A 26,126-nucleotide genomic window follows, 5' to 3' on the forward strand; every position below is an offset into this window, starting at 1 on the left:
TCTGAATGATGGTTCAGGGATGCGGTGGGTGCCGCCTTTACCTACGCTGCCATCTTGGTTCTCTCCACTTTTACTTTCTTTAAGTCATTGTTTGTGCAGCGTGTTTGTTTCATCAGCTCAGCTCTCCTCATATTTAATGTAGCTGAATGTACGTGCAGGGTGCTCTCCGCCCAGGAGGAGCCCTCGGGTGGGAGAGAGAGTCACTGAAGCTCTGCAGGCAACACCCTCTGAGGCCGAAGGAGCCACGATGCGGAACAGCTTCTGAAAGTGAAGGGGAAAGTGGCCAAGCAGGACACGTCTGACCAACAGGAAGACGGGAGTCACGACGGCAGGAGGAACGCACAGCTTCAGCGCGGACGACGGAGACACGAGGCTCTCGCTGACCTCGGCTCAGTCCTCAGGGCGAGTGCAGGCAGCAGCCAGCGAGTCAGGAGGGGCCGAGGCCGGAAGGACAGCCGGGGACACTCAGGAAAGGTCACCGGGAGCCCAGACGGGCCACAGCGACCAAGGCCGAGACCAAGGTGGGAGGTCAGATGGTGGAGAGGCTGATGGGGAAGCTGGTTCGTTTAACCTGGGGCTGGAGGAGGGCTCCGCGGAGGCCCTGGAGCGCGAGAAAGGCGAGTCAGCCTGAGCACGGCTGGGGCAGGTGACACACGGACGCTGTCCTACCCCGGACACCTCGTGAGGAGGCGGGGCTTTGGAAAAGACAACGATGCTGGGAACAGAGGCAGCAGGAGAAGAGGAGCCCAAACAGGAGGTGGAGGGGCTCACGCAAGAGCCGCAGGCTGTGCAGGGCAGTGAGGATGGACATTGGACGGCACCATTCACAGGTCCCCGGGCGTCCAACTCAGCGGCACATCGCACATCGCCCTCGCGGGGCTGGGTGGAGGGGGCGGAGTGCTTTCCTGCATCAGTTTTAGCAGCTGTAACAGAAACCACATTGAGTGAAAGTCAATCTCGGCTCCTCCCTGAGGAAAGGACTTGAGTGGCTTGTCCTGTACTCAGGCTAAGTGGTTACAGTGCGGCTGTGTCTGGGGAGCAGATAAAACAAAGATGTTTGTTTTGCTAATAGCAGAACAGAATGATTCCTTTTATAAAATGTCAGCTTCATTGAGTGATAACTGAGGAATTGTAAGACTTAAAGTGTACATCATGGTGATTTGATACATGGATACACTGTGAAGAGAAAGGTTAAAATTAAAGTCATTATTTGGCCCTATTTGGAAAAATTAACATAACCGAGGATGTGGTTGCTGTGTGCATGCGTGGCTGTATTTTCACTTGTGTGAGCTTGGGGGGAGAACCGGAAGCACCTCGCTTCCTGTAGACACATGACCCCACCATCCAGGGATGGCCAGGCAGCACGTTGGCTTACATCCTTCTAGGTTTTTGTTGTTTTTCTTATGTTTAACAAAATTAGGAATATATACTACTTACTATATCAGTATTTTAATGAGGTGTTTTTCTTAATACAGTAAAAATAATGCGATACATTTTTAAATTTGCTTGTATTCTATTTAGTAAATATAAAGTCATTATTACAAGTTTAGTAAATATTAGTACCAATAGAAAAATACTGGTTGACTAAACCCTTAAACTCATAATGAAGTTTTAAAATCTGGACTATTTATATTTTTAGGTAAATTTGGTAGTTCGTTTTTATAAATATAAGGTACTATATGTTAAAGAATTTAAAGTGCTCTTGAGAAAATGTTTTTACCCCGTCATATTAATTCAGTTTTAGGATTAAATTTGATTTTAAAGTTGTTTTTCTGTTTTTCTTCCCAGATCCAAATATTTTAGAACATGCTCAAGAGGCGAGCATTTAACAATAGAGGTAAGTAGAACAAATAATTTTATTGGATACAAGTACCTTCAGGAGGGTTTGTTGTTGTTTTTTAATTAAGGGGGAAAGATCAGGACCTACATTTAGTGCGGACTGTATATTCCAGTGTTATTGATGCTGGTGAAGAGGAAAGAATTGTGGGGTTCTTTGGGGTGGGGGCGGAGGGAACTGTGGGCAGCAGATCCATTTCTACTCAGAAAGTAGTTACTTTTCCACCCCACAGCGCAAGGCCAGGTGCCCTCTGTCAGTCAGGCAGTGGCTGCCAGCAGGTGCGGGCCGGCCCTGTGCAGAGGGCCCTGGAATTAGAGCAGGTTCATTTTCAGCAGCTCCACATAGAATCCCTGAGTCACTTTGTCTTTGTATGTAAAACATAGTAGTGGAATCTACCATGGACTCAGCCCTCCTGTGTACCAGCTACTCCACCGCGTCATTGATGCGTGTCATTGTTCCTAACTCTTAGTGCGATCATAGTTAGCTTGTGACAGTCATCCCGTTTTATGGTTGGGAATCGGAGCCTTAGGCAGTGAAGACAATGGGCTCCCATACACAGCCTGTAAGTGGCAGAATTTAAATTCCAGTCCCAACTGCCTGGCTCCAAAGCTTGAGCACTGTACTTGACTGTCTTCTTTATTAAATAAGGAAGCATATAAACTAGAAATTAGTTTTTAAAAAGTCACAAACCAATACAAAAAACAAGTTTAAGATCATCATTTTAAACTGTTTTAAGTAATCCCTTTATAGTCCTGAATTTTCTGAACCTTTCATGTTTTTTTTTAATTATTAATATATTTTTATGGATCTCAGGAAGGTAGAGGGAGGAAGGGAGGGAGGGAGAGAGAGAGAGAGAGAGAGAGAGGGAGAGAGAGAGAGAGAAGCATCAATGATGAGACAGAATCTTTGATGGGCTGCCTCCTGCACACCCCACACTGGGGATTGAGCCCGCAACCCAGGCATGTGCCCTGACTGGGAATCGAACTGTGACCTCCTGGTTCATAGGTCGATGCTCAATCACTGAGCCACGCCAGCCGGGCTTTTCATTGTTTTCTTGATCTTTAGCAAGAAAATCTTTATTCTTTCAAGTGGTTATCAATTATTTATACTTAAAATACAATTATTTTAATAGTAATGACTTTCATTAGGTAATTTGACATGGTCATTCCTATCTCTAGAAAGAGTATTGGGAGCTGTGACTCGCATGTAGTAAATTTTCAGCAAATACATGAATGAATAGATGAATAAATATAAACATTATAAGAGAAATTCTTGTTTGGGTATCTTTTCAGTTCCTGTTTTTTGAGTAATTTTCCTTCTAATAACATTAAGTTAATCTGAATTCAAGTGGAAATTCTACCTGTGTGGGTTTAAAACATCTGTATGAAATGTTCAATTCAGATGAAAGTTTTGCTTATCAGTTTCTCATTTATGTAGAAACTTGCTGTGAGTTTCCGTTTTGTTTTTTATGTAGTCATAAATGAAAAAGATAGCTTGTTTTGGCTATCTTGTAGGACTTCAGTATATATCAGATGAACTGATGTGTACAAAGAAATTAAATATCTTACATTACTTTTTAGGTGAAAATGTGACATCATTATTTGTGGTGTATGTACCTTAGATATCTCTCCTAACATTTGCTTTCTTGTCCTTTCAGTTTGAGAATCTAGTAGAAAGTGATGAAGTAAGTATTTCCATAATAGTGCAAAGTCCATATCAATCTCATTGGTCATCTAATTAGTTCTAACAGTTCATGTTTTTTTTTTCTCATTTTAATGTAAGTTTTAAAAATATGTTTTTATTGATTTTAGAGAGAGAGGAAGGAAAGGGTAGAGAGAGAGCTATCTCCTGCATGCCCCCTCCTGGGGATCGAGCCCACAACCCGGGCATGTGCCTTGACTGGGAATCAAACCAGTGACCTCTTTGTTCAACCACTGAGCCACACCGGTCGAGCAATTAATTCATTTTTAAATAGCATTTATGTCATTTACTTTTAAATTAGAATTTTTATTTTTACTGTTTAATTCTTTATTTTCGTCTTTCACTAATTTATCCTACTCTAGAACATATATAATACTATATATAATTTAATTTTTACATAGTTCTGTATGTCAGTTATGCCTATTATACTATCAGCTATATAACACAGGTTTTAAAAGCATCTTCAGAACTCAAAGAACTTTAAAAAGGGATATTTCCAACCTCTTGCCATTAGGTAGATAAAATTCCTCACAATCCAGGGTAGACGCATTCTTTAACCATAGTTCCCATGAATTTCTGAGGGTGGAATTTATACATGTTCATTCTATAAGCAGTTTCTGACTTTTGCTCTTATCATTTCTAGCAGTTACTTTTGGTTGATTTTTGCCATTTCATCTCATCTAAAACTCAAGTCACTTTCAAGGTGCAGTCCCAGTACAAAAACGTTACACTATTTTCTTAAAGTGCATTTAGGGCTAGTGGGATGGGTGTCTGTGTCCGGCGTGCCGGTGCAGTGAGAAGAGCTTTAATTTGCTGATGTTCATCCTCCCGAAACGAACTGTGGGAGTTGGTGCCCATTACTTGCCCTGCCATGGGCCCCCACCCCACGTCTCTGAAATGAGTGAGGCTAGAAGAGCCTGCAGGCTCTGACCTGCTGTCCGTTTTGTTTTCTAAGAAAAGGGGAAAATGTGTCGAACCACATTGAGGTTATTCCTCAGCCCGGCCTTTCCCGCGTGTACGGAGCGCGGTCTCGGAGAGCATGTTGGTTGTTGAGGCTCCTGAGGAGAGCTGTTGGGAAAGAGGTTACTGACGTCTGTTCAGCTCGGCACTTCCCAGAGCATCTGGGTCTAAGTCCTGTTTATAAATAGCAACGCATATTGTTATCGTAGGATAGAGCACATTTAGAAAACTTACCTTCTGTTTTCCCAGTAAAATCTCTCCCTGATAGTTGAATGTTTCATAGAACCTAGTTTTTTTTCCTTTTCAAAGGTCACTTTCATCTCCATGTTTGTCGGGTTTTTTTAAACACAGTGAAGGCCAACATCTAACCTAATACTTTTAAAGTTCTGACAAATGTTAAATGTAAGAGTTCCTTCAGCCTTCAGTATAGTTCATCCAGCATCACTGATTTTAAAATGTTTCTTTCTAAGAGAGAAAGGAGGGGGGGAGATAGCTATTGTTCCATTTATTGATGCATCCACTGGGTGATTCTTCTTCGCGCCCTGACCGGGGATTGAGCCTGCAGCCTTGGCGCATCAGGACCCGATGACAGCAGCCACGGAGCCACCCGGCCAGGGCCACACGGCTCTTTCAAAGAATCTGTGGTCCTGTGTGTTTGCCTAAAGTGCTTTGTGCTTGGCTGCTTTTCTTTTTGCTAACCAGCCTTTTCTCTCTCGCATCATATTTTGTGTTTGGTTGGTGGAACTGTTTTGCAGTGCTATTTCCCAAATTCGTTTGGGCCATGTAGAGTTTTATTTCTGCTCTTCCTTAGCCATATATTGTAACTGTCAGATGTGAATAGCTTAACTATATGAGACAGACACATGAGCCCAAATCAGTCTTGAAATTAGGGTTTCCTTTGGAGGGAAAAAAAAGCTGTAGGTAATTTCGTATCCTGTAGAGGGAAATGAAGACAGTGGGTTCTCATTCTGTGAGAATGAGCTGAACTTGCAGGAACCAGAGCACCCCTCCTCGGGGAGATAACAGAATTAGGCGCCCAGGCTTCTCCCACATGTTCATCTGTTAGTCAGTGTGTAGCCTTGTTGATGTCTCTGTGACACCTCGTTTTAATATATATTATTGGCTCATTGACTCGAACTCACAGCCAACAGCACTGGAGAGGCAACGTCACAGCACTTCACACTGTGCACGGGCCCTTTACACAGTGAAATCACCCATAAAACACAGACATGTGAACACCGTGGCCTGAAATAGGCTGTAAAAGGAACACAGCCTGCGAGCTGAAACCAGAGGGGGAACCCCGTGTACTCTGCCCCCCGGATGTGCACGCGGACGCCCGTGTTGGCTGCTCCGAGAGAGCCCGGGAGTCCCGGCAGGTCCGGGCCGGCTGGTTCTGATGCATGTGACCTGGGAGGTGAGCTGACACCCAGAGTCCGAGAGGGATGAAGGCATAGAGCGTGTCTGGTCCGAGCCTGACCCGGTGTAGAGCAAACATTTGTTAGAAAATTTAAGAAGTATCCAGCAATTTGTTGTTATATAATTAAGCTAGGTATTAAACTAAATTTTGCCTTCACAAAATAGTAAAATTTTAAAGCTTTTAAATAATTAAACTTGTTCACTATGATAAAAAAGATAAGTGGAATACTTTGATTAAATAAAGTTTTTATTGGCTTGTCTGAAATAGAATTATGCTAATGAAGCATTTTAATTGTGTAATTAATTTTCTGTACAGGGGGAAAGCCCAGGAAGCAGTCACAGGTAAGGGTGTGTTTTTCTCGGGAACTTGGGTTTGTGCTGCAGAAGCTCTGAGGGCCGGGCTGTCATCTGTTTGCTCTGAGCTGTTTCCCTCTCAGGCCCGGCTTTTCTACAAGATTCAGGCACAGCACGCCCATCGCGAAGGATGGCCGTGGACGTGAAACCGTGCAACGCACATGAGTGCTGGGTGCTCGTTTTTTAAAAACCATTTACATTTTCTCTAATTTTTAAAACTTTATCCTCCTTTTATTTATGATGTTCTAAAGCTGCTTTTACTAATTACAGATTTTTAAATATCACTCCATAGTAACTAGAACCTCAATACTCTAATTTATTTAAAATTACTTGAGCTAAGTACTTGAAAAAGAGCCATCTGTCTTTAACTTGAAATTGAGAGTTCCTAACAGCAAGAGAATATTTAAATGTGTTTCATATTCAAATGTGTATTTCTCTACCTTGTGTAGGCTAGCTAACGCTTATTAAGCACTGTCCTGTGGCCGGTCACTGTGCTAGGGGCCGGATTAAAGAGTCACACGTGTTCTCTACGTCACAGGGAAGAAGGCTACTTTCAGTACGAGGCAGGAAAAGCTGTAACTAGCAGTTGTAGAGCATTCGAGGAGACCTGAAGGAGAGGCCTCTGTCCACCGTGTGGGAGGGAGGCGCGTCCGGGAGACGTCTGTAGGAGACGCACCTGGGCTGGTCCTGGAGGGTGACTCGTGGTGGCTGTCCCCAGGGGAGAGCCTTCCAGGAGGAGAGACTGAAGGGCAGTCATGAGAATTGACTGGGAAGAGGCGCGAGGCAACCTGGTGGTGTGGGAAGGTCTGTTCCTGGTGTTGGCAGCTAAGAGTGTACACCGTTGTCACAACAAACCACTGAACACTTAAAATTTGTATTTTATTTTCTATAAGTTAGACCTCAAAACAAACAAACACACGCGCCCTGGCAGAGGAAAAGAAGTGAGAGAGGTCACCTGTCGGGCTGGCTGAGACCGTGTTAGATCTTGGCATCACCTGCCAGAGGTGGGGGACGAGGAGGGTGGGCTGAGTAATGGACATGAGAGGAGTCTGAAGGCAGCCCCGATGGGTGACCAGGAGGCCCAGGGCGCGGGCAGCCCCTGGCGGAGTGGAGACACTGGGCTGAGGGAAGGCAGGGACGCCAGCACTCGCAGGAGCCGAGGGACCAGCCGTGGGTCTCCTTTGCTGGCCTGATGAGAGATGGGAGCAGGGGAGACCCAGTGACTGATGGGAAGATGGTCCCAGCTTAGCGCAGCCTGTGGCTCCACCCGTTTCCCTCCGACGTGTGATCTCTGCATCTGCCGCAGGGGGTGCTGTGAGGATGAACACTAGTTCATGGGCGGAGAGCACCTGCCATGCTGAGTGCTGGCTGCTGTCCTGACTGTACGTTTACTCTGGGATTTGGGCTGAAATGGATGAGAGGAGGAGGAGCTAGCGATGGATCTGGGTGAGAGGAAGGGTTCGCCTTCTTTCCTCCCTCCCATCACGTGGCAGAGGTGGAAGCAGGCAGCAGGCTGAGGTGATGGGCGGAGTGAGGGCCATGGGCCTGCGCGGGGGAGATGCAGGTGGGGGGAGAGCGGCAGGGCGGGAAGGGCGTGGTGGCCGATGCCCCTTGTTTCCCAGAGTCCAGTGAGGGTGACTGAAGGGGAAGGTGTTTGGATAAGGAGCGCAGGGATTGTGCGGAGATGCTCACGGCCAGGGTGGATGGGAGGCAGGTGACCATGTGTAAGTGAGGGTCGACAGGGCGAGGGTCAGGCGTGCTGGACTTTCTGTTCCGCTCTCAGCCTCGGTGAGAGCAGTGAGAGCGCGAGGCGGTGGGGGGAGGCTGGGGAGGGAGGCATGGCGGTGCAGGTGGGCAGTGCTGGGGAGAAAGCGGCTCAGGCCCGCATGGTGCCTGCACTGGCCGGAAGTGACCTTGGCCAGGACCTGATCCGACAGCAGCGCGGGGCGCTGTGTGAGGCACGTGGGGCGCTGTGTGAGGCACGTGGGGGAGGGCGCGGGCTGGAGCAGAGCCAGAGTGAAGGCCATGGGGGTCACATTTCTTCACAGGTGGTTGTAGTTCAGAACCCTGATACTGTGCCATCTTACTCAGCCTTCCACCCCACATAGCCTGTGTTAGGACGTGTGCTCTAATGCAAATGACAACGTCAAATTGTGTTAATACACTTCGGTAGTAAATTTCAGAATTTCCGTTTTTGAGTGTTTTATTTGGACTCAGAGTCATCAGAAGTTTTCTTTCTTTTTCTCCCTCATTTTTCTGTATAGGCCTCTTACTGAGGAAGAAATCGTCGACCTAAGAGAGAGGCATTATGATTCTATTGCTGAGAAACAGAAAGATCTTGATATGAAAATTCAAAAAGAGGTAAGTAGCTTTTATGTTGCTTTTATATATGTTACTATAAAGGGTCTTTTAATAGGGGCAAGTTGTCATTGACTAATATATTGCATACGAAATCCTTGGACCTATCTTCAAATATATACAAGTGAAATTATTTAAAAGTTAAAAATTACTTCAGCCTATTATAATTTATATGTTTGGTTAATTTATCAGCAGCCAAAAACGAAGAGAACACATGCCCCTAAAGATCAGATCCTGATTCACAGGAAGGGACTCCGGCAGGACACATGCACCTTTGTGTTTAAAAACAACTTTTAAAATTTACTGTTTCACAATAAGTGTTGTTTTTAAAAAGTCTTTTTGTTTGTCTCCGATTTATTTGTTCTTAATGAACCAACTGCTTCTAATAGTCATAAATGTTGTATTTATTTTAATGTATTCACAGAATGGCCTGTAATTACAATAGGTAATCTATAATAGATAATACTAGCTTTAAAGAAAAAAATTGTGTTGAAATTTGATGCTTAAGCTTCATTTGAAATGCAGTAGATTATCACTAGGGCAGTGAGTTGCTATTGGGAATGGCGGGACGTAGGTGAGGGCACCGTGGTGTGATCTTCAGGGGGGGGGGGGCAGAGCTCCGGCTCCTGCCGTTCGCGTGGTGGACGCGAGAGGACTGGCCTCGGGCCAGACCCTTACACCGTCAGGGCCAATAGGCAGTGAACTGTTGGTGAGGATCCTGAGGAAGAAGCACTTCTGTGTGTATGCAGATCACATGCTGCTCCTGCACAATTTCAGCTCCTGGAGAATTCTGTAATATGATTGACGTCCTTTGGGTTATTTTATAAAAAGAGAAATTGAAATGAGAAATCACAAAAATTTGAGTTCTGCCATGCTTTGAAGGGATCGATGTTTTAATTTATTTTTATTTTATGAGTAGAAGCATTTTGTTTTGAGAGCAGTTAGACAGGTTCTGATTCTGTTAATCCTTATGTTTTGTTCATGCACAGTTAGCCTTACAAGAAGAGAAGTTAAGACTAGAAGAGGAGGCTGTGTACGCTGCCCAGCGCGAAGCAGCCAGGGCAGCAAAGCAGCGAAAGCTCTTGGAGGTGAGGGACCCTCCGCGTTAGGGCGGCTCTTCTCCTGCTTCTCTCTGACCGGCCGCGGCCGAGCTCTTCTGTCCCCGCCAGTCAGGGGCTTCTGCGTAACAAATGTCTTCCTGCCTGTATTTCTAGGGATTTAAGGCAAACCAGTTGAGCTTTAACAGGTAGAAATGACATCCGATTATACGCTTGATGCTGAGTGCTGCTTGCCTTAGGGTAGCAGGCCCTAGCTCTTGTTTATCCCAAATCAGCTTCAGTTTTCTGAAATCCAGTATTCTGTTGGAAAAATACATATACCCTTGGACAGAAACAGGGCAAAACTAGCCTTTTTAAGTTTAATTTTGTCATTTTTTTGTTGTTTTTTTTATAAACAAGGCCTTGAGTTGCTAGAATTTCCTATCCCTCCTAGTCAGGTAAGCCGGGCAGTTTTCCCCAGGGATGTATATTTCTCATCCTCATTCTTGTGTCTTTGGGAGATTGGGAGTTTGAGCCTTGAGAAATCTCTGGCATGTTATTAGAGAAGGCAAGAGATTCGCCATACCTTACCAGTGCTCATGGTGTTTGGCAAGCATGTCAAACTCAAAGGCTAACACGGGCCAAATAAACGAGGCATGTGGCCCACGGACTGTAAGTTTGACATGCTTGGTGTACGGCATTATAATGCCCGGAGCTCTGACAGCAACCTTCGCGGAGCCTGGCTGAGTGTCCGGAACTATCCTCAGTGGTTCACAAGTCTTACCTGTTCAGTCCTCACGACAGTCCGGGGTGTGAGGTCGTTAGGTGTTAGGTGTTGTTGTGTTGAGCCCCATTTTATAGCTGAGGAAGCGGAGGGACAGAGGTGAGGTACTGGCTGGGATTCTACAGCTGATGGACGCAGAGCCCGAGGTCGGCTCAGCAGACTCAGTGTCTCCCACATGCTTTGCCGAGATGAGCGCGCTCTGCCGTGCTCACGACCGGTGCAGAGGTCGCGTCACAAACAACGACTATAACTCAGAAGCCGAAGCGTCGTGCCCGTCACAGGCTGTGGGTTTCTGTGTGGCCTGTGTCTTTTATCTCACTCGCACACGTGTGTTTCAGCAGAATAAATAATTAGATCACACGGGAATGTCTTTTTTTTTAGGAATTTCTAAATAGTGGGGAAGTTCAAAAATGAACTCACCTCTACTAAGAAATAAAAGTATTTTTCTGGTTGTAATGTAGGTAGGCAACTCTTTTTACTGTAATTCTTATCTGCTCGCCTTTTAAAGACAGAAAGCATTGCGTGTGCATCACAGACTGCACAGCCTGCACAGCACACACCCACACAGGAAGGCACGGGTACTCAGGGCGCATCTGGTCTTCGCGGCAGCCCTGGGGGTTTGCCGGGGTGTCACAGCCTCTGTCACTGACGGGTGAACAAACAGGAGTCAGGGGCGTGCTGGGTCACACAGCTGATCACTGTCAGCGCAACCTGCCGGGTCTGCTCGGGCCACGCTGCTTCCCCCCAACGGAGCTTCCTGCGCTGTCCGCACTGGCCCGGCCTCCCCTCGGCCTCCCAGTCCTGGAAGTCCTCAGGCGTGGAAGGCTGTTAAGGATGTATCTTTTTAAAGTTATTTTTTTAAAACGCTGACTATTCTGACCACTTAAGGATTAGACACTGATAAATAAATTGAGTGACATTCTAACCATAAATATGAGAATGTAGACGTAACAGTGGTGAGTTTAAGGGGAAAGACTTCAGTAGAATAACTTCCTAAGTTTTTGTGTTTTCTTTTACAAACTACAAAAAAGCGCATCTTGGCATCGCATGACTGGTCTTAACGCTCTGCTTGTGCGGCAGTGACTTTGTTCCGCTTCGTGTTTCCAAGCAGGAGAGGCTGGGCGCCGTTCCCGGATGCCGCCCCGCCAGCGGAGCCGAGGGCCCCAGGTACGGCCAGCGCGCTGCTCGGGCAGAAAGTGTTAGTGTCGCTGCGTGTCCGTGGACATCCTCACCTGCCCGCTCCCCAGAGATCAGTGCTTGTCAGAGACACACTGTTGCAAGAATGCCAAACATTGCTTTATGTTGGAAAGTGATCGTTTCTCTAAATGGATTCTCTGGCAGTTTTAAGAGTGGCCACGTCTTCTGTATAGAAACGATGCCACGACACACTGAATGCCTTTGGATGAGCCACGTATGCCTGTTGTTTGTGTCGCCCCTCAGCCCCGCTGCTCTTACAATCTGGTCATTTTTGGGAGAGTGTTTCCTGCTCCTTTCCCACGCTGCATTATTACACATTGTGAAGTGGGCGTTGTGGCTGAGCTCTGGGGATGTGACACCGGAATTAGCCAAAATCTTAGTTTCCATTTATTGCTGACATTAAGAAAATTAAGCCCTGTTGTTATGGTTATTCTAATGGTGCAGTAATTATGAGTTTGTGTGGGACAGATCACCAAGCCAAAACGTCATCATTAATTTAAACATGCATGATGTTCCATCTGCTATGAATATAGACCACAGTTGTTTCACTTTGTTACAGCTCAGGACCAGAAGACGACTTCGAATCTTGTTTGCGAAACATAAAGTCACAGTATGAAGTGTTTCGAAGTAGTAGTAAGTCTTTAAAGCATTCTGTGTACGGTTCACGTCTCCTTTAGCGCATCGAGCAGGTGATAGTTGGGGGTCCCGGCTCTGTTTCGGGGAACTCCCGCCTTTGGTTCCTGTTGCCCAGATGGTCAGTGAGAGTCCTTAATACACAACAGAAGCTGGAGAGAGCAGTCTCGGGCCCTTTCTGCAGATTTCTGTGGGGAGTCAGGGCCTCCCCTGTAGTTCTACTCTGACCCCAGCTTCCCCCAGAAAGAGAAAGGAGAGGTGGGAGCTGTAACTCAGAGGGTTCCTGCTCTCCATGGTGCAGGGGGACACTCCCAGGAATGGAATGGCAGCACGGGAGTGTCCCTCTTAAACACAGACCGCCTTTTTCACTTTGTCCCCCTTTGTAATGGATTATTATGAGTAATACGTAGACTTCATTATATTTGAAAAGTTTATAATTATTTACGTTTGTATGTTTGCTGTGCTGCTCAATGGCGGAAACACACAAAGAAATGGGGGTGGGGCGCTGTATGTTATTCTAAACAAGCTTACAGATGCAATGGTTTGTCCTTGTTTCTGTGACAATCAAAGCCGTAGAAGTGTTTGGGGAGCGAGATTCCTGCAGAGTAAGTGGTTGTGGTACTGAGTACAGACGACCGATCCCATTTAATCATATTTGGTGTGTATTCCAGGACTCTCATCAGATGCCACCGTTTTGACACCAAATACAGAAGGGAAAGGCTGCTCTCCATGGTGCAGGGGGCTCCCAGGAATGGAATGGCAGCACGGGAGTGTCCCTCTTAAATACAGACCGCCGTTTTCACCTTGTCCCCCTTTGTAATGGATTATTATGAATAATACGTAGACTTCATTATATTTGAAAAGTTTATAATTATTTACATTTGTGTTTGCTGTGCTGCTCAACGGCGGAAACACACAAAGAAATGGGTGGGGGGCGCTGTATGTTATTCTAAACAAGCTTACAGATGTAATGGTTTGTCCTTGTTTCTGTGACAATAAAAGCCATAGAAGTGTTTGGGGAGCGAGATTCCTGCAGAGTAAGTGGTTGTGGTACTGAGTACAGACGACCGATCCCATTTAATCATATTTGGTGTGTATTCCAGGACTCTCATCAGATGCCACCGTTTTGACACCAAATACAGAAAGCAGTTGTGACTTAGTGACCAAAACCAAATCGAGTGGAAATGACGACAGCACGTCCTTGGATCTGGAGTGGGAAGATGAGGAAGGTATCTGACACCGTTCACCTGACGTGTGCAGTTTACTCTGTTAATTTATAGAAATCAACTTGCTGTTTTACTTTTCCTTTTAATTTAAATTATTTTTTGTTGGAAGTATTGCATGTCTCCTTTTTCCCCGATTGACCTCTCCCCAGCTGCTTCCCCTCCCAGCACGTGTCCCCGCCCCTTACTGTCTGTGTCCTTTGGTTATGCTTATATGCATGCATGCAAGTCCTTTGGTGGATCTCTTACCCCTGTCTTCCCTCCCTGGCTTGATGGTTGCTTCTGTGTCTCTGGATCTATTTTAGTTCATCAGTTTATGATGTTCTTTATATTCCACAAATGAGTGAGATCATGTGATATTTATCTTTCTTCGACTGGCTTATTTCACTTAGCATAATGCTCTCCAGGTCCATTCATGCTGTTGCAAATGGTAAGAACCCCTTCTTTTTTACCGCAGCGTAGTATTCCATTGTGTAGATGTACCATAGTTTTTTAACCCACTCATCTGCTAATGGGCATTTGGGCTGTTTCCAAATCTTAGCTATGGTGAATTGTGCTGCTATGAACATAGGGGTGCATATATCCTTTCTGATTGGTGTTTCTGATTTCTTGGGATATATTCCTAGAAGTGGGATTACTGGGTCAAATGGCAGTTCGGAGAAATGTCTATTTAGCTCTTCTGCCTATTTTTTAATTGAATTGTTTATCTTCCTTTTGTTGAGTTGTATGAATACTTAATATATTTTGGATATTAACCCCTTATCAGATGTATCATTGGCAAATATGTTCTCCCATACAGTGGGTCCCCTTTTCATTTTGATGGTGATTTCTTTTGCTGTGCAGAAGCTTTTTATTTTGATGTAGTCCCATGTGTTTACTTTCTTCTTAGTTTCCTTTGCTCAAGGAGATGTATCCATAAACAGATTGCTATGTGAAATGTCTGAGATTTTACTGCGTATGTTCTTCTCTAAAATTTTTATGGTTTCATGCCTTACATTTAAGTCTCTTATCCATCTTGAGTTCATTCTTGTGTATGGTATAAGTTGGTGGTCTAGTTTCATCTTTTTGCATGTGTTTGTCCAGTTTTCCCAGCACCGTTTGTGGAAGAGACTGTCTTTACTACGTTGTATGTTCTTGCCTCCTTTGTCACATATTAATTGACTATAATGATGTAGGTCAATTTCTGGGGTCTTTGTTCTGATCCATTGGTCTATATGCCTGTTTTTTGTGGCAGTACTAGGCTATTTTGGTTATAATGGCTTTGTAGTATAGTTTGATATCTGGTATTGTGATCCCTCCTACTTCATTCTTCTTTCTCAAGATTGCCGCAGCTATTCAGGGTCTTTTATGGTTCCATATAAATTTTTGGAGTATTTGTTCTAGCTCTGTGAAGTATGCCATTGGTATTTTAATAGGGATTGTGCTGACCCTATAGATTGCTTTGAGAAGTATAAACATTTTAATGATGTTAATTCTTCTAATCCATGAAGACCGTATATACTTCCATTTGTTTGTATCTTCCTCTATTTCTTTTTTTCATTGTCCTATAGTTTTCCAAGTACAGGTCTTTTACCTCCTTTGTTAAGTTCATTCCTAGGTATCTTTTGTATTTTGTTGTTGCAATGGTAAATGGGATTGCTTTTTTAGTTTCTCTTTTTGAGAGTTCATTATTGGTGTATAAAAATGCCATTGATTTGTGGATGTTGATTTTGTATCCTGCTTCCTTGAAGAATTCATTTATTAAGTTTAGTAGTTTCCTGGTGGAGTCTTTAAAGTTTTTTTATGTACAATATCATGTCATCTGTGAAAAATTACAGTTTTATTTCCTCCTTTTCAGTTTGGATGCCTTTTATCTGTTATTTTTGTCTGATTGCTGTGGCTAGGACTTCCAGTACTGATTGCTATGGCTAGGATTTCCAGTACTATGTTGAATAAGAGTGTTGAAAGCAGACATTCTTGTCTTGTTCCTGTACTTAAGGGAAACACTTTTAGTTTTTGCCCATTGAGTATTATGTTGGTTGTATGTTTATCATATATGGCCTTTATTATGTTGAGGTGTGATCCCTATATTCCCACTTACTGAGAGTTTTTATTTAAAAAAGGGTGCTGGATTTTGTCGAATGCTTTTTCTGCATCTATTGATATGATCATGTGGTTTTTATCTTTCAATTTGTTTATGTGATGTATCACATTTATTGATTTGTGAATATCCAGCTTTGCATCCCCAGAATAAATCGCACTTGATCATGGTGTACGATCTTTTTAATATATTGCTGGATCTGATTTGCTAATATTTTGTTGAGGATTTCAACATCTGTGTTCATCAGGGATATTGGCCTATAATTTACTTTCTTTGTAGTGTCTTTATGTGGTTTTGAAATTAGGATAATGCTGGCCTCATCAAAAAATCTTGGAAGTGTTCTTTCCTCATGGATATTTTTGAATAGTTTGAGGCCGATAGGTGTTAGTTCTTCTTTGAACATTTGTTAAAATTCACCTGTAAATCCATCTGGGCCAGGACTTTTGTTTGCTGGAAGTTTTTAAATTACTGCTTCAATTTCATCAGTTGTTATTGGCCTACTCAGGTTTTCTAATCTTCCTGATTGAGTTTTGGAAGATTGTATGTTTCTAGAAATTTGTTCATTTTGCCTAGTTTGTCCAGTTTGCTTGCATATAGTTGTTCATAGTATTTGCTTACAATACTTAGTATTTCTGTAGTGTCCATTGCAATATCGCCTCTTTCATTTCTGATTTTATTTATTTGTGTCCTCTCTCTTTGTTTCTTGATGAGTCTGGCTAGGGGTTCATCAATCTTGTTTATTTTTCCAAAGAACCAGTTCTTGGCTTTATTGATCCTTTGTACTGTTTTTTAAATCTCTATGTCATTTATTTCCACTCTGATCTTTATTATTTCCTTCCTTTTACTTCCCCTGGGATTTTCTTGATGTTCTCTTTCTAATTCATTTAGTTGTAGTGTTAGATAGTTTATTAGTCCCTTTTATTGTCCCTTGAGGTAGGCTTGTAGTGCTATGAACTTCCCTCTCAGGATTGCGTTCACCATCTCCCATAGGTTTTGGATGGTTGTGTTTGCATTTTCATTTGTTTCCAGGGAGTTTTTGATTTCTTGCTTGATCTCATTGGTAACCCATTAATTGCTTAATAACATGCTAGTTAGCCTCCATGTATTTGAGTGTTTTTGAGTTTTTTTTTATTGTAGTTGATTTCTAACTTCATGCCATTGTGATCTGAGAAGATGCTTGGTTTTATATCAGTCTTCTTGAATTTATATAAACTTGTTTTGTGCCCTAACATGTGGTCTGTCTTTGAGAATGTTCCATGTGCACTTGAGAAGAATGTATATTCTGTTGTTTTGGGGTGAAATGTTCTGTAAATGTCAGTTAGATCCATCTGACCTAGTGTGTCATTTAAGGCCTCTGTTTCCTTGTTACTTTTTTGTCTGAAAGATCTATCCAGTGAAGTCAATGGTGTATTAAAGTCCCCTACTATGACTATTGCTGTCAGTCTCTCCCTTAAGGTCCATCAAGAGTTCTTTAATGTCCTTCGGTGCTCCTGTGTTGGGTGCATGTATGTGTACAAGGGTTCTATTTTCTTGTTGAATCATTCCCTTTAGTATTTTGTAGTGACCTTCTTTGTCTCTTGTTATGGCCTTTGTTTTGAAGTCTGTTTGGTCTGATAAGAGTATTGCTACTCCAGTTTTGTTTTTCTTTCCATTTGCTTGGAATATATTTTTCCACCCCTTCATTTTGTCTCTCTGTATATCTTTTGTTCTGAGATGGATATCATAGACAGCATGTATATGGGTCATGTTTTCTTATCCATTCAGTCACCCTATGTCTTTTGATCGGAGCATTTAGTCCATTTACATTTAAGTTTATTATTGATAGGTATTTATTGCCATCTTTGTTTTCTTTATGCCTATGATCCTCTCTCTCCTTTTCTTCTTCTTAAAGCAGTCCCTTTAACATTTTTTGCATTGCTGGTTTGGTGGTAATGTACTCCTTTAACCTTTTTTGTCTGGAAAGCTTTTTATTTTGCCTTCAATTTTAAATGATAGCCTCACTAGATACAGTACTCTTGGATTTAGGCCCTTGCTTTTCATTACTTGGAGTACTTCATGCCACTCCCTTCTGGCCCGGAATGTTTCCATTGAGAAGTCAGCTGTCATTCTAATGGGAATTCCTTTGTAGGTGATTTTCTGCCTTTCTCTCCTGCTGCCTTTAAGTTTCTTTCTTTGTCTTTAAAGTTTGCCATTTTAATTACGATGTTGTCTAGGTGTGGGCCTCTTTGGGTTCATCTTGATTGGGACGCTCTGTGCCTCCTGAATGTGTGTGACAGTTTCCTTCACCAGGTTGGGCAAGTTTTCTGTCACTATTTCTTTAAACAGGTTCTCTGTTCCTTGCTCACCTTCTTTCCCTTCTGGTATTCCTGTAATGCGAGTGTTGTTACATTTCATGTTGTCCCAGAGCTCTCTTAAGCTATCTTCCTGCTTTTTAATTCTTTTTTCTATTTGCTGCTCTAGTTGGGTATTTATTTCTATCCTGTCTTGTCTTTAAAATCACTGATTCGGTCCTCTGCTTCATCCAGTTCTACTATTAATTCCTTCCAGTGTGTTCTTCCTGTCAGGTATATCATTTCGCTTTTCTGTCTGGTTCCTGTTAATGGCCTGTCTCCCTTCTCATGTGTTGTCATCTGCACTAAGCTCCTTAAGCACCTTTATGGTCATTGCTTTGAACTCTATGTCTGATAGGTTGCTTGCCTCCATCTCACTTAGTTCTTTTCTGGAGAGTCCTTCTTCTCTCTCATTTAGGGGCTGTTTCTTTGTCTCCCCATTTTATGTCTTTGTATTTGCTTCTATGTATCAGATAGGATGCTATCCCTCCCCGTCTTAGTGGGATGGCCTCGTGTAGAAAGTGTCCAGTGGTGCAGTCTCTTTGTTCCTCTGAGCTGGGTGCTCTAGGAATGCCCCTTGTGTGCTTTGTTTGGGCTCCCCTGCTGTAACTGGGACTTGATTGTTGATGTCCCAGGTGTGGGAGGGACCCCCCCACCCCCCAACTTGCTGCCAGTGAGGTTCAACCCCAATGTCATCATGCCAGCTGTCCAGTGGTTGGGGCTCCTTACCCCAGAGGCTGGTTCTGCTTTGAATCTCCACCTTGACTGACATTTTTCTGGGCTGTACTTCCTTCCCCCACAGAGCTGCTCCCACAGGTGTCAGCTGCAGGTGCTTAGGGTCCTGCTGACTTTTGCCTCCTAGACGTTAATTTTTCGTTTCTTTTTCTTTTTTGTTAATCCTCACCTGGGGATATTTTTCCATTGATTTTTTTTAGAGAGAATGAAAGACAGAAATATCTATGTAAGAGAAACACATTGATTGGTTGCCTCCTGCAAGCACCCTGACCAGGGCCCAGGCCCAGGGAGGAGCCTGCAACCAAGGTACATGCCTTTAACTGGAATCTAACTCAGGACCCTTCCATCCACAGGCCGACGCTCTATCCACTGAGCCAAACCGGCTGGGGCTTAAATGTTAATTTTTCAATCTAAGGGTTTTGTAATCTAGCCCATTGAGCCTCAGTCCAGAAGAGTGGCTGCCCCCTTGTGGGCGGCCTAAAGCCAACAGTTAATTACCTTGGTCCATGATTACGGGCAGTTGGTAGTTCTGGTATAAAAGCTGAGACACAGACTCGAATTTGATTTTAGCTGCGTGCCTTCCTGGCTGTGGTGCTTTAGGCAGATTTCTCAGTCTCTCCAAGCTGCAGTTTGTTTACCTAAAAGGGGGTAATAAACCTACTTTAAAGAGTGGCATTCCCTGATTTGTCCTCACTGCCGGGCACATAATAGGCAGTTGGTAAATATTCGAAAAAAATGAAGGCATTCATGTTGTGAAGATTAAATAAAATTTCTATAAAGACCTATAGGGTGTTGCAAATAGTAAGTACTCAAAATTATAGCTAAAATGTGGATTTTTTTCTTTTAAAAAAAGACTATTCCACTGCATAAAGCCCAAGTTTTCATTTTCATTTTAAGAAATAAATAATCCAAACAGAAGAACCAATTATAGAACATAGGACTTTAAGAAAAATAATAATCATTAAATTCTTCATAGGGTTTTGGGAAGGAATGGACCTTAGATATCCTCCCATAGAAGTCTTTTGTTTTATTAATAAAGAAACAGATATGTCAGCACTCGAATAATTTTACCAAGAATTGCTTTAACTTTGGTCTTCTTCTCAGCTAAGTACTGTTTCCCTATTCCTGTACTGAGGTTACTGCATATTTGAATTCCAATCAGCAGACTTCAAGTTTATTTTTATTTTAGCATCTTGTTCAATTTGACCCAAAGCCTTTCAGTTATTTTAATTCCTATTCTGTCATCCATGCTGTAAGCTAATCAGATTTGTAGGTAACATGACTTTGGAGGTCGTTACTCAGGTCATTGACTGGATTATTATCACGTAGAATCATGAACCAGCGAGGTCAGGGCAGAGCCCACGAGGAGCCTGCTTGTGGGCCGATATGCAGTCCAGCTTCCTTTGGCCCAGTCAGTCCATCAAATGCAAACCCTCAGAGCGATGTTAGCAGCAGCTCATGTTTATGTCTTGTCTATAGAAATGACCTGCTCTGCTATGTTGAGTCTTTGTGATTTTTCATGAGTGACAGACAACACTGATATGTATCTAAATGTTCTTCTATTACTGTAGGGTTTGATTCGTTAAGGTCAGAAAACAAAATTATTGACTGTGTTTAGGGAAATTTTCTTATAATCCCTTTTCTAGTCCTAGATGTTAATTCTTTTACACTTAACAAATTTGAATTTGTCTTCCCTCCCTCGCTTCCTTCTGCCAATAAAATGACATTGTTTTTCTCCCAAGAATGTGGGACTTTCCGTTTACTGGCCAGTTTCTTTCTGTTCAGAATGAGGTGTGGGCCCTGCCCGCCTCTGCTGGGTTGTGTGGCAGAGCCGGGAGCCCGGCTTGGAGCCCTGACGCGGGCCCCTTCTCCTTCCTGATGTAGATGGGAACATGCCAGGTTCCCAGCTGTGAGCAGAGCAGGAGGGCCGTGCATAATACACGTCAACATTAACGGGAACTAGGCAGTGCTGGGCCAGGATGTTGTCATTATTCTTGGAGCCCGTTTCCTCCGGGAAAGGAAGTTATCACCTGGGGAGAAGAGGATTGGCAGGTGCACGGATTGTCCGTATATGACTAATAACCATTAGGTCCTCCGTTCATTCTGTGTGATTTATGGCTCCTCAGACATTTCATCTCCTTAGGTGGTCACGTTGCGTCCCAGCTGCCCTTGGGTGAGTGCATTTCTCTAAAGCACGCTCCAGGGTGAGACGCGCATGACCCGTGAGAGACCTCCATGGTGCTGGCTCTGTAACTCACAAATAGGGTCTGATTGTTAAATACAAACTAGACTGTTACCCTGCGAAGTCTTTTCATGTGGCTTTTTCACCTTCGCTGAGATGTTTAACACCTTGGCCCCATCCCAGGCATGAATCGGATGCTCCCAGTGCGAGAGCGCTCTCGGACAGAGGAGGACATCCTGCGGGCGGCGCTCAGGGGCGGCCGGAGGCCTGGGAGCCACGCCGCATCCGCCTCCGACGACTCCAATGGGCTGGAGTGGGAGAGCGACTTCGTGAGCGCCGACGTGGACGACAACGGCAACTCCGAGTTCTCTGGCTTCGTGAACCCCGTGCTAGACCTGTCGGAGCCCGGCGGGAAGCCAGTGGGCGGAGAGCCACAGACACGAGGGGGTCAGATCTTGTGACCCTGCTTGGCAGGTGGGACCCAGTGCTAACCCCAGCGAGAATGTATAAATCATGCACCAGAGGTGGAGCCGTATACAAGCTGTCAGAAAGGACCGGTGATGGGCTGTATCTGAACTGCTTCAGAACAAGTGCAATTTCAGCATCTGCCTTCGTTTTCAAAACAAGTTCATGGTTCTGTCGTAGTATCAAGTACATTCCCGCTTGCAGTCTGTGGGTGTTCTTTTTAGGATGGCTTTGTTGGTTGTACTTAGTATGTCTGCAGAAGCTTATTTCAGTGTCTGACAGAGTGTTAAGGCTTTTGGTGTGACGCTCAGCAGACAGGAGGGAGCAGAAGACGGAGCGCCCGGCTCAGACTCCGCATGCCTGTCCCGCAGCTCACTCACCACCTGGTCGTCGCGGTTACTCAGGAGGTGACTCGAATGCTCGCGTGTCATTCTCTGTCCACACTGACTGCACATCAAGTAGGAAATGATAGGACAGAGGAAGCTTCCCGAGTTCGAACACTTGAAGTTGGTAACAAGAGTAATTGAAGATGGATGTTCACTTCCTTTTACATGCGCTACACATGAATGTTGACTTTAGTTGATATATTAAATCTCTAGACGTCTTTTTTTTTTTTTTATTTCCAGTGACTGGTCTTAGAAAGATCTTATTCTCTGCATCATTTAATAAGAAAGGAAAACCTACCAAGGAAATACGGGTATTTCAATGTAAATAAGTCCTTTCTGGTGTGAAAGGCTCTGTGGGTTTCTATTCCGTTCCCTTTGCCTTGTAGTTCAAGGTGCACTAATGGGCTGGGATTAAGTCCATCAGTAGATACGCCTCCTCTTTGTGGTGGGCAGTGAGCTCTTTCCTCTAAAGGTTGGGCACCAACGTCAAAGGCCAAGGAGACGCCTCGTGGCTTGTCTGGATTTTGCTGAGAATTGATATGATTTCAGGCAGCAAACTTGATTTTTTCCTCAGTGCTTTTTCCTTTTCTTTTCTTGCAACAATGACAGTTCATGTTCTCAAAACTATAGGAAGGTCCAGGTGTAAATAGTGACTCGGATTCTTGCTGCACTTAACGCATCACGTGGTCCTTTCAGTGTCTGAGCTGCTCGGCGAGGCATCTGTGGTTCTGTCACTTTATCTCATAGACCTACACACGACACTAAGTACGTAGACGTGTTCGGTAATGCTATTGTTTACGTCTGTGTTCGCATCATTTACGTTGTAGCTATGTCATGGGAAATACTTTAAAGGTAATCTATACTCACACTGCCTGATATGCTTTTTGGAGTTTATATACATCTGATGTATATTCTTTGTTTGGCATAAGCTACTATTGTAATTTTTTTGCATTTTCATAAAAAATTTTTTGGAGGAATGGCAGCTTGTTGAGGATTGTGAATAAACACATTTTTACATTTAAAAACTAATTTTTAAAAATTGTTTTATTCCATAAACATGTCATAATTATTTTTTTTTTTTTTATTTTTTTAAATTTTTTTTAATTGTTTAAGGTATTACAAATAGTAGTACATATGTCTAACAGGCAGTGATTCTGACTTCTGACAATTATTTTATTAAATCTGCTATGAAGACAAAAAGTAGTAAATTAGGAAAGCAGGCTGGAACTAAACTTGAAAATGTTTGTTTTAGCTGCTATGAAAAGGATATTAAATTTTTTGTTGTTGTTAATCCTCACTTGAGAATATTTTCCCATTGATTTTTAGAGTGAGTGGAAGGAGAAGCAGAGAGAGAGACACATCGATGGGTTGCCTCCGGCATGTGCCCTTGACCAGAATTGAACCCAGGACCCTTCAGTCTGCAGGCCGACACTCTGAGCCCAACTGGCTAGGGCTGATTTCTTCATGTTTATTAAAAACACTGGAAATAACTGGTTTTTCAGCAAATACTGGAGAATCCGCTGTTCCTGGCAGGGTGAGCTTGGGAACATCGCGGTGAAAAGTTCCTGCTGTTCTGTTTACCTTCTGGCAAGAGAGACGGACAATACAAGTCATTGGGAATCACAGGTGACAGCAGGAGGTGCACTGGATGGCGGACAGGGCAGCACGGGGACGAGGGACTGGGTTTGACAGGTCAGGAGCCCTCTGTGAGGAGACGGCCTTGGACCTGAGACACTGGAGCAGGACCAGCCAGGGCCAAGGCCTGGGAAGCATGTGATAAGCAAAGGGAACGAATGTGCAGGTAAGGCGGGAGGGAGTTTGTATGTTCCGAGCATAAAAGACCACTTGGCCAGTCAAGTGAGGCCTGTAGGCATGGAGAGGGATGAGTTTTAAAAAAACAAAACAAAATGAGATATTTGGGTCATTTGGCAAAAAAAATACTAAGTATTTTTATTGATTTTAAAAGAGAGAGGAAGGGAGAGGGAGAGAAACATAGATGAGATAGAAACATCAATGATGAGAATCATTGATCAGCTGCCTCCTGCACGCCCCACATTGGGGTTCAAACCCCCCAGCCTGGGCATGTGCCCGACCAGGAATCAACCTCCTGGTTCATAGGCCGGCGCTCAGCCACTGAGCCAGGCCGGAGGGCAGGTGAGTTTTACTGATGTAGAAGAGGAAGCTGGAGCACAGTGAGCACCAAGTCTCCAGCCGCTGTGCGGGCAGGTTGTAGAGGGCACCCCTCAAGGGACACGGCGGGGCCGGGGCGGGAACAGCCGTTGGAACGCAGAGCAGAGTCTTCTGAGGGGTCAGACATGGGTAGGAGAGGGGGGTCAGAGACAGCTTAGCTGCAGTACCTCCTGTCAGCACCCCGCTCGGCAGTCTCGAATGGCATCCGTAGAGCTGACTGGTGGAGGTTGGGTTCTCTGATTGATCCTGGCACACGGAGTGAGGAGGGGAGGAGAATGGCTCGGACACACGCGGGCAGAGCTGCGTGTCTGAGTGCACAGTCTCGGGCTCGGCCGCACTGGTCCTGTCCTTAGAGTTTCCAAGAAAATGGTTCGAGAATTAAACAGATTTTATTAGGTGCGTAGGTGCTGTTGACATTTGGAATTCGTGGAATTAAACATTTGAATAGGACATAAAGATCAGTTTAAAATTGGGTAAGAAAACAAACATACTTTTGCATTTAGCACAGTGGTTCAATAAAATGTTTTAAGTGCTGTTTTTAGGTGCTGATTACAGACAAGAACTTTATTCTTGAGAACAGACACACACTATAATCCCATCGGTCGGAAGTCAAGGTATTAGCTCAGATAAGCTCCCACATTAAAGCCACAGCGATGCGCAGACACTAACACACGCTCCCCTCCAGGCCGGTGCCCGACAACCAGCAGGCTGTGAGCGGCACTGGCAACCATCTGCCTGTAGCCTTGGCCTTAAAACCAATGGCTGCTGTGAGATAATGTGACCTAGAGGTGGTTCTTACAAAACAAAGCACAGGACTAACATCAGATGTAAAGAGAAAACACTACAACCCTATTGGTCATCACTCCATCACCACACGCCATGTGGACGAACCCTCAGTACATCCAGCCACGCACCAGGCAACCGAGTCGGTGCCTCCCACGAATTACAGGCTTCAGAACGGCAGCCCCGGGTCCCAGACTCCACGGCATCAGCAGGTGACAGCCTGGCTGCAGGTAAACGCAGTCAGTGGCGTCCGCAGAGCGCTCCGTCCGCCTCTGCTCTTGCCTGTTGCTAATACTCATTCTCATCCATTTCCCTCGGAGAAGCACTCAGGGAAGTGCTCTGTGTGCACCACAACGAGGACCTGCAGAACTCGGGGGTGGGCTTGCCTGCGGGCCAGTCGTGTTCCTGCAGGAGAGGCCTGGGGGACATAATGAACAGAGTCTCGAAAAACTCCAGGGACTCCCCGTCTTCCTTCTCTACGAGGAGCTGGTACTCGCCAAAGCGGACCATGCACCTGTAGGGCAGCTCCACTTTGTTCAGGTAGCCCAGCTCCGTGCTGTCCACCAGCAGGCTGGTCTTCCTGCTCATGTTCTTGATCTCAAAAGAGAGAACGGAGCTGTCGAACTTTTTAAACAGCTGCAGGGAGAACTGAACTCGTGAAACCTGCTTGTCCTGAAAAGTGTAGCGACAGATGGTGGAATTTCGGCCAAATTTCACCACTTCGCTGGACGGGAGCTTCTCTGGGTTATAGAACCTTATTGATTGGAATATCCCATTTTGCATCTGGCCAGGATGGTAAATGGTGACCCGCAGACTCGTCACTGTCTCTTCCGTGTCCGCGTCTTCGAAACTGGACATGGCGGCGGCAGCACCCGCCTGCAAGTCAGCAGCACATTAGTTCACGTCCCACTCTGGGCACTGAGACCTTTTTTTTAATATATATATATGTATATGTATGTATATATATCACTCACACATACACACACACACACACACTAGAGGTCTGGTGCATGAAATTCGTGCATGGGGGGTTGTCCCTCAGACCAGCCTGCACCCTCACCAATCTGGGACCCCTCAGATGATGTCCCTCTCACAATCCAGGACTGCTGGCTCCCAACCGCTAGCCTGCCTGATTGCCCTTAACTGCTTCTGCCTGCCAGCCTGATCACCCCCTAACCACTCCCCTGCCAGCCTGATCGACGCCTAACTACTCCCCTGTTGGCCCGATCGCCCCAACTGCCCTCCCCTGCTGGCCTGGTCACCCCCAACTGCCCTCCCCTGCAGGCCTGGTTGCCCCCAACTGCCCTCCCCTGCCAGCCATCTTGTGACCACATGGGGTGGCCATCTTGTGTGAGGGTATGATGGTCAATTTGCATATTACCTCTTTACTATATAGAGTTGATTGATTTCAGAGAGGAAGGGAGAGGGAGAGAGAGAGAAACATCGATGATGAGAATCATTGATCGGCTGCCTCC

The 26,126-nt window shown here is 44.6% G+C and overlaps 2 protein-coding genes across 7 annotated transcripts in view; one reads left to right on the plus strand and one right to left on the minus strand.

The window, feature by feature from the left end:
• Positions 1 to 22,707, plus strand: AP1AR (adaptor-related protein complex 1 associated regulatory protein). 5 transcript variants are annotated; one of them, XM_014533057.1, is made up of 10 exons: positions 1 to 24; positions 1,789 to 1,837; positions 3,495 to 3,521; positions 6,231 to 6,256; positions 8,533 to 8,629; positions 9,616 to 9,714; positions 11,556 to 11,614; positions 12,204 to 12,277; positions 13,381 to 13,506; positions 21,011 to 22,707. In XM_014533057.1, the coding sequence occupies exons 1-10, from the start codon at positions 20 to 22 to the stop codon at positions 21,286 to 21,288; spliced, it is 840 nt and encodes a 279-aa protein (XP_014388543.1). In that variant the 5' UTR covers positions 1 to 19; the 3' UTR covers positions 21,289 to 22,707. The 5 variants fall into 5 exon arrangements, with proteins under 5 accessions (XP_014388543.1, XP_014388544.1, XP_014388546.1 ...); XM_014533058.1 differs by having other exon boundaries at positions 11,559 to 11,614; XM_014533060.1 differs by lacking the exon at positions 9,616 to 9,714.
• Positions 22,708 to 24,238: 1,531 nt separating this feature from the next.
• Positions 24,239 to 26,126, minus strand: part of TIFA (TRAF-interacting protein with forkhead-associated domain) — a 7,074-nt gene continuing 5,186 nt past the window's right edge. Inside the window, exon 2 of one of the 2 annotated variants that reach the window (XM_005885874.2) lies at positions 24,239 to 25,527. In XM_005885874.2, coding sequence (XP_005885936.1) covers positions 24,940 to 25,509 — 570 coding nt within the window. In that variant the 5' untranslated portion in view covers positions 25,510 to 25,527 and the 3' untranslated portion in view covers positions 24,239 to 24,939. Of the gene's footprint in view, positions 25,545 to 26,126 lie in introns of both variants that reach the window. The other variant, XM_014533063.1, reaches the window with a different exon arrangement.

This window comes from Myotis brandtii, unplaced genomic scaffold, assembly GCF_000412655.1.
Source record: "Myotis brandtii unplaced genomic scaffold, ASM41265v1 scaffold932, whole genome shotgun sequence".
Classification (NCBI taxonomy): domain Eukaryota; kingdom Metazoa; phylum Chordata; class Mammalia; order Chiroptera; family Vespertilionidae; genus Myotis; species Myotis brandtii.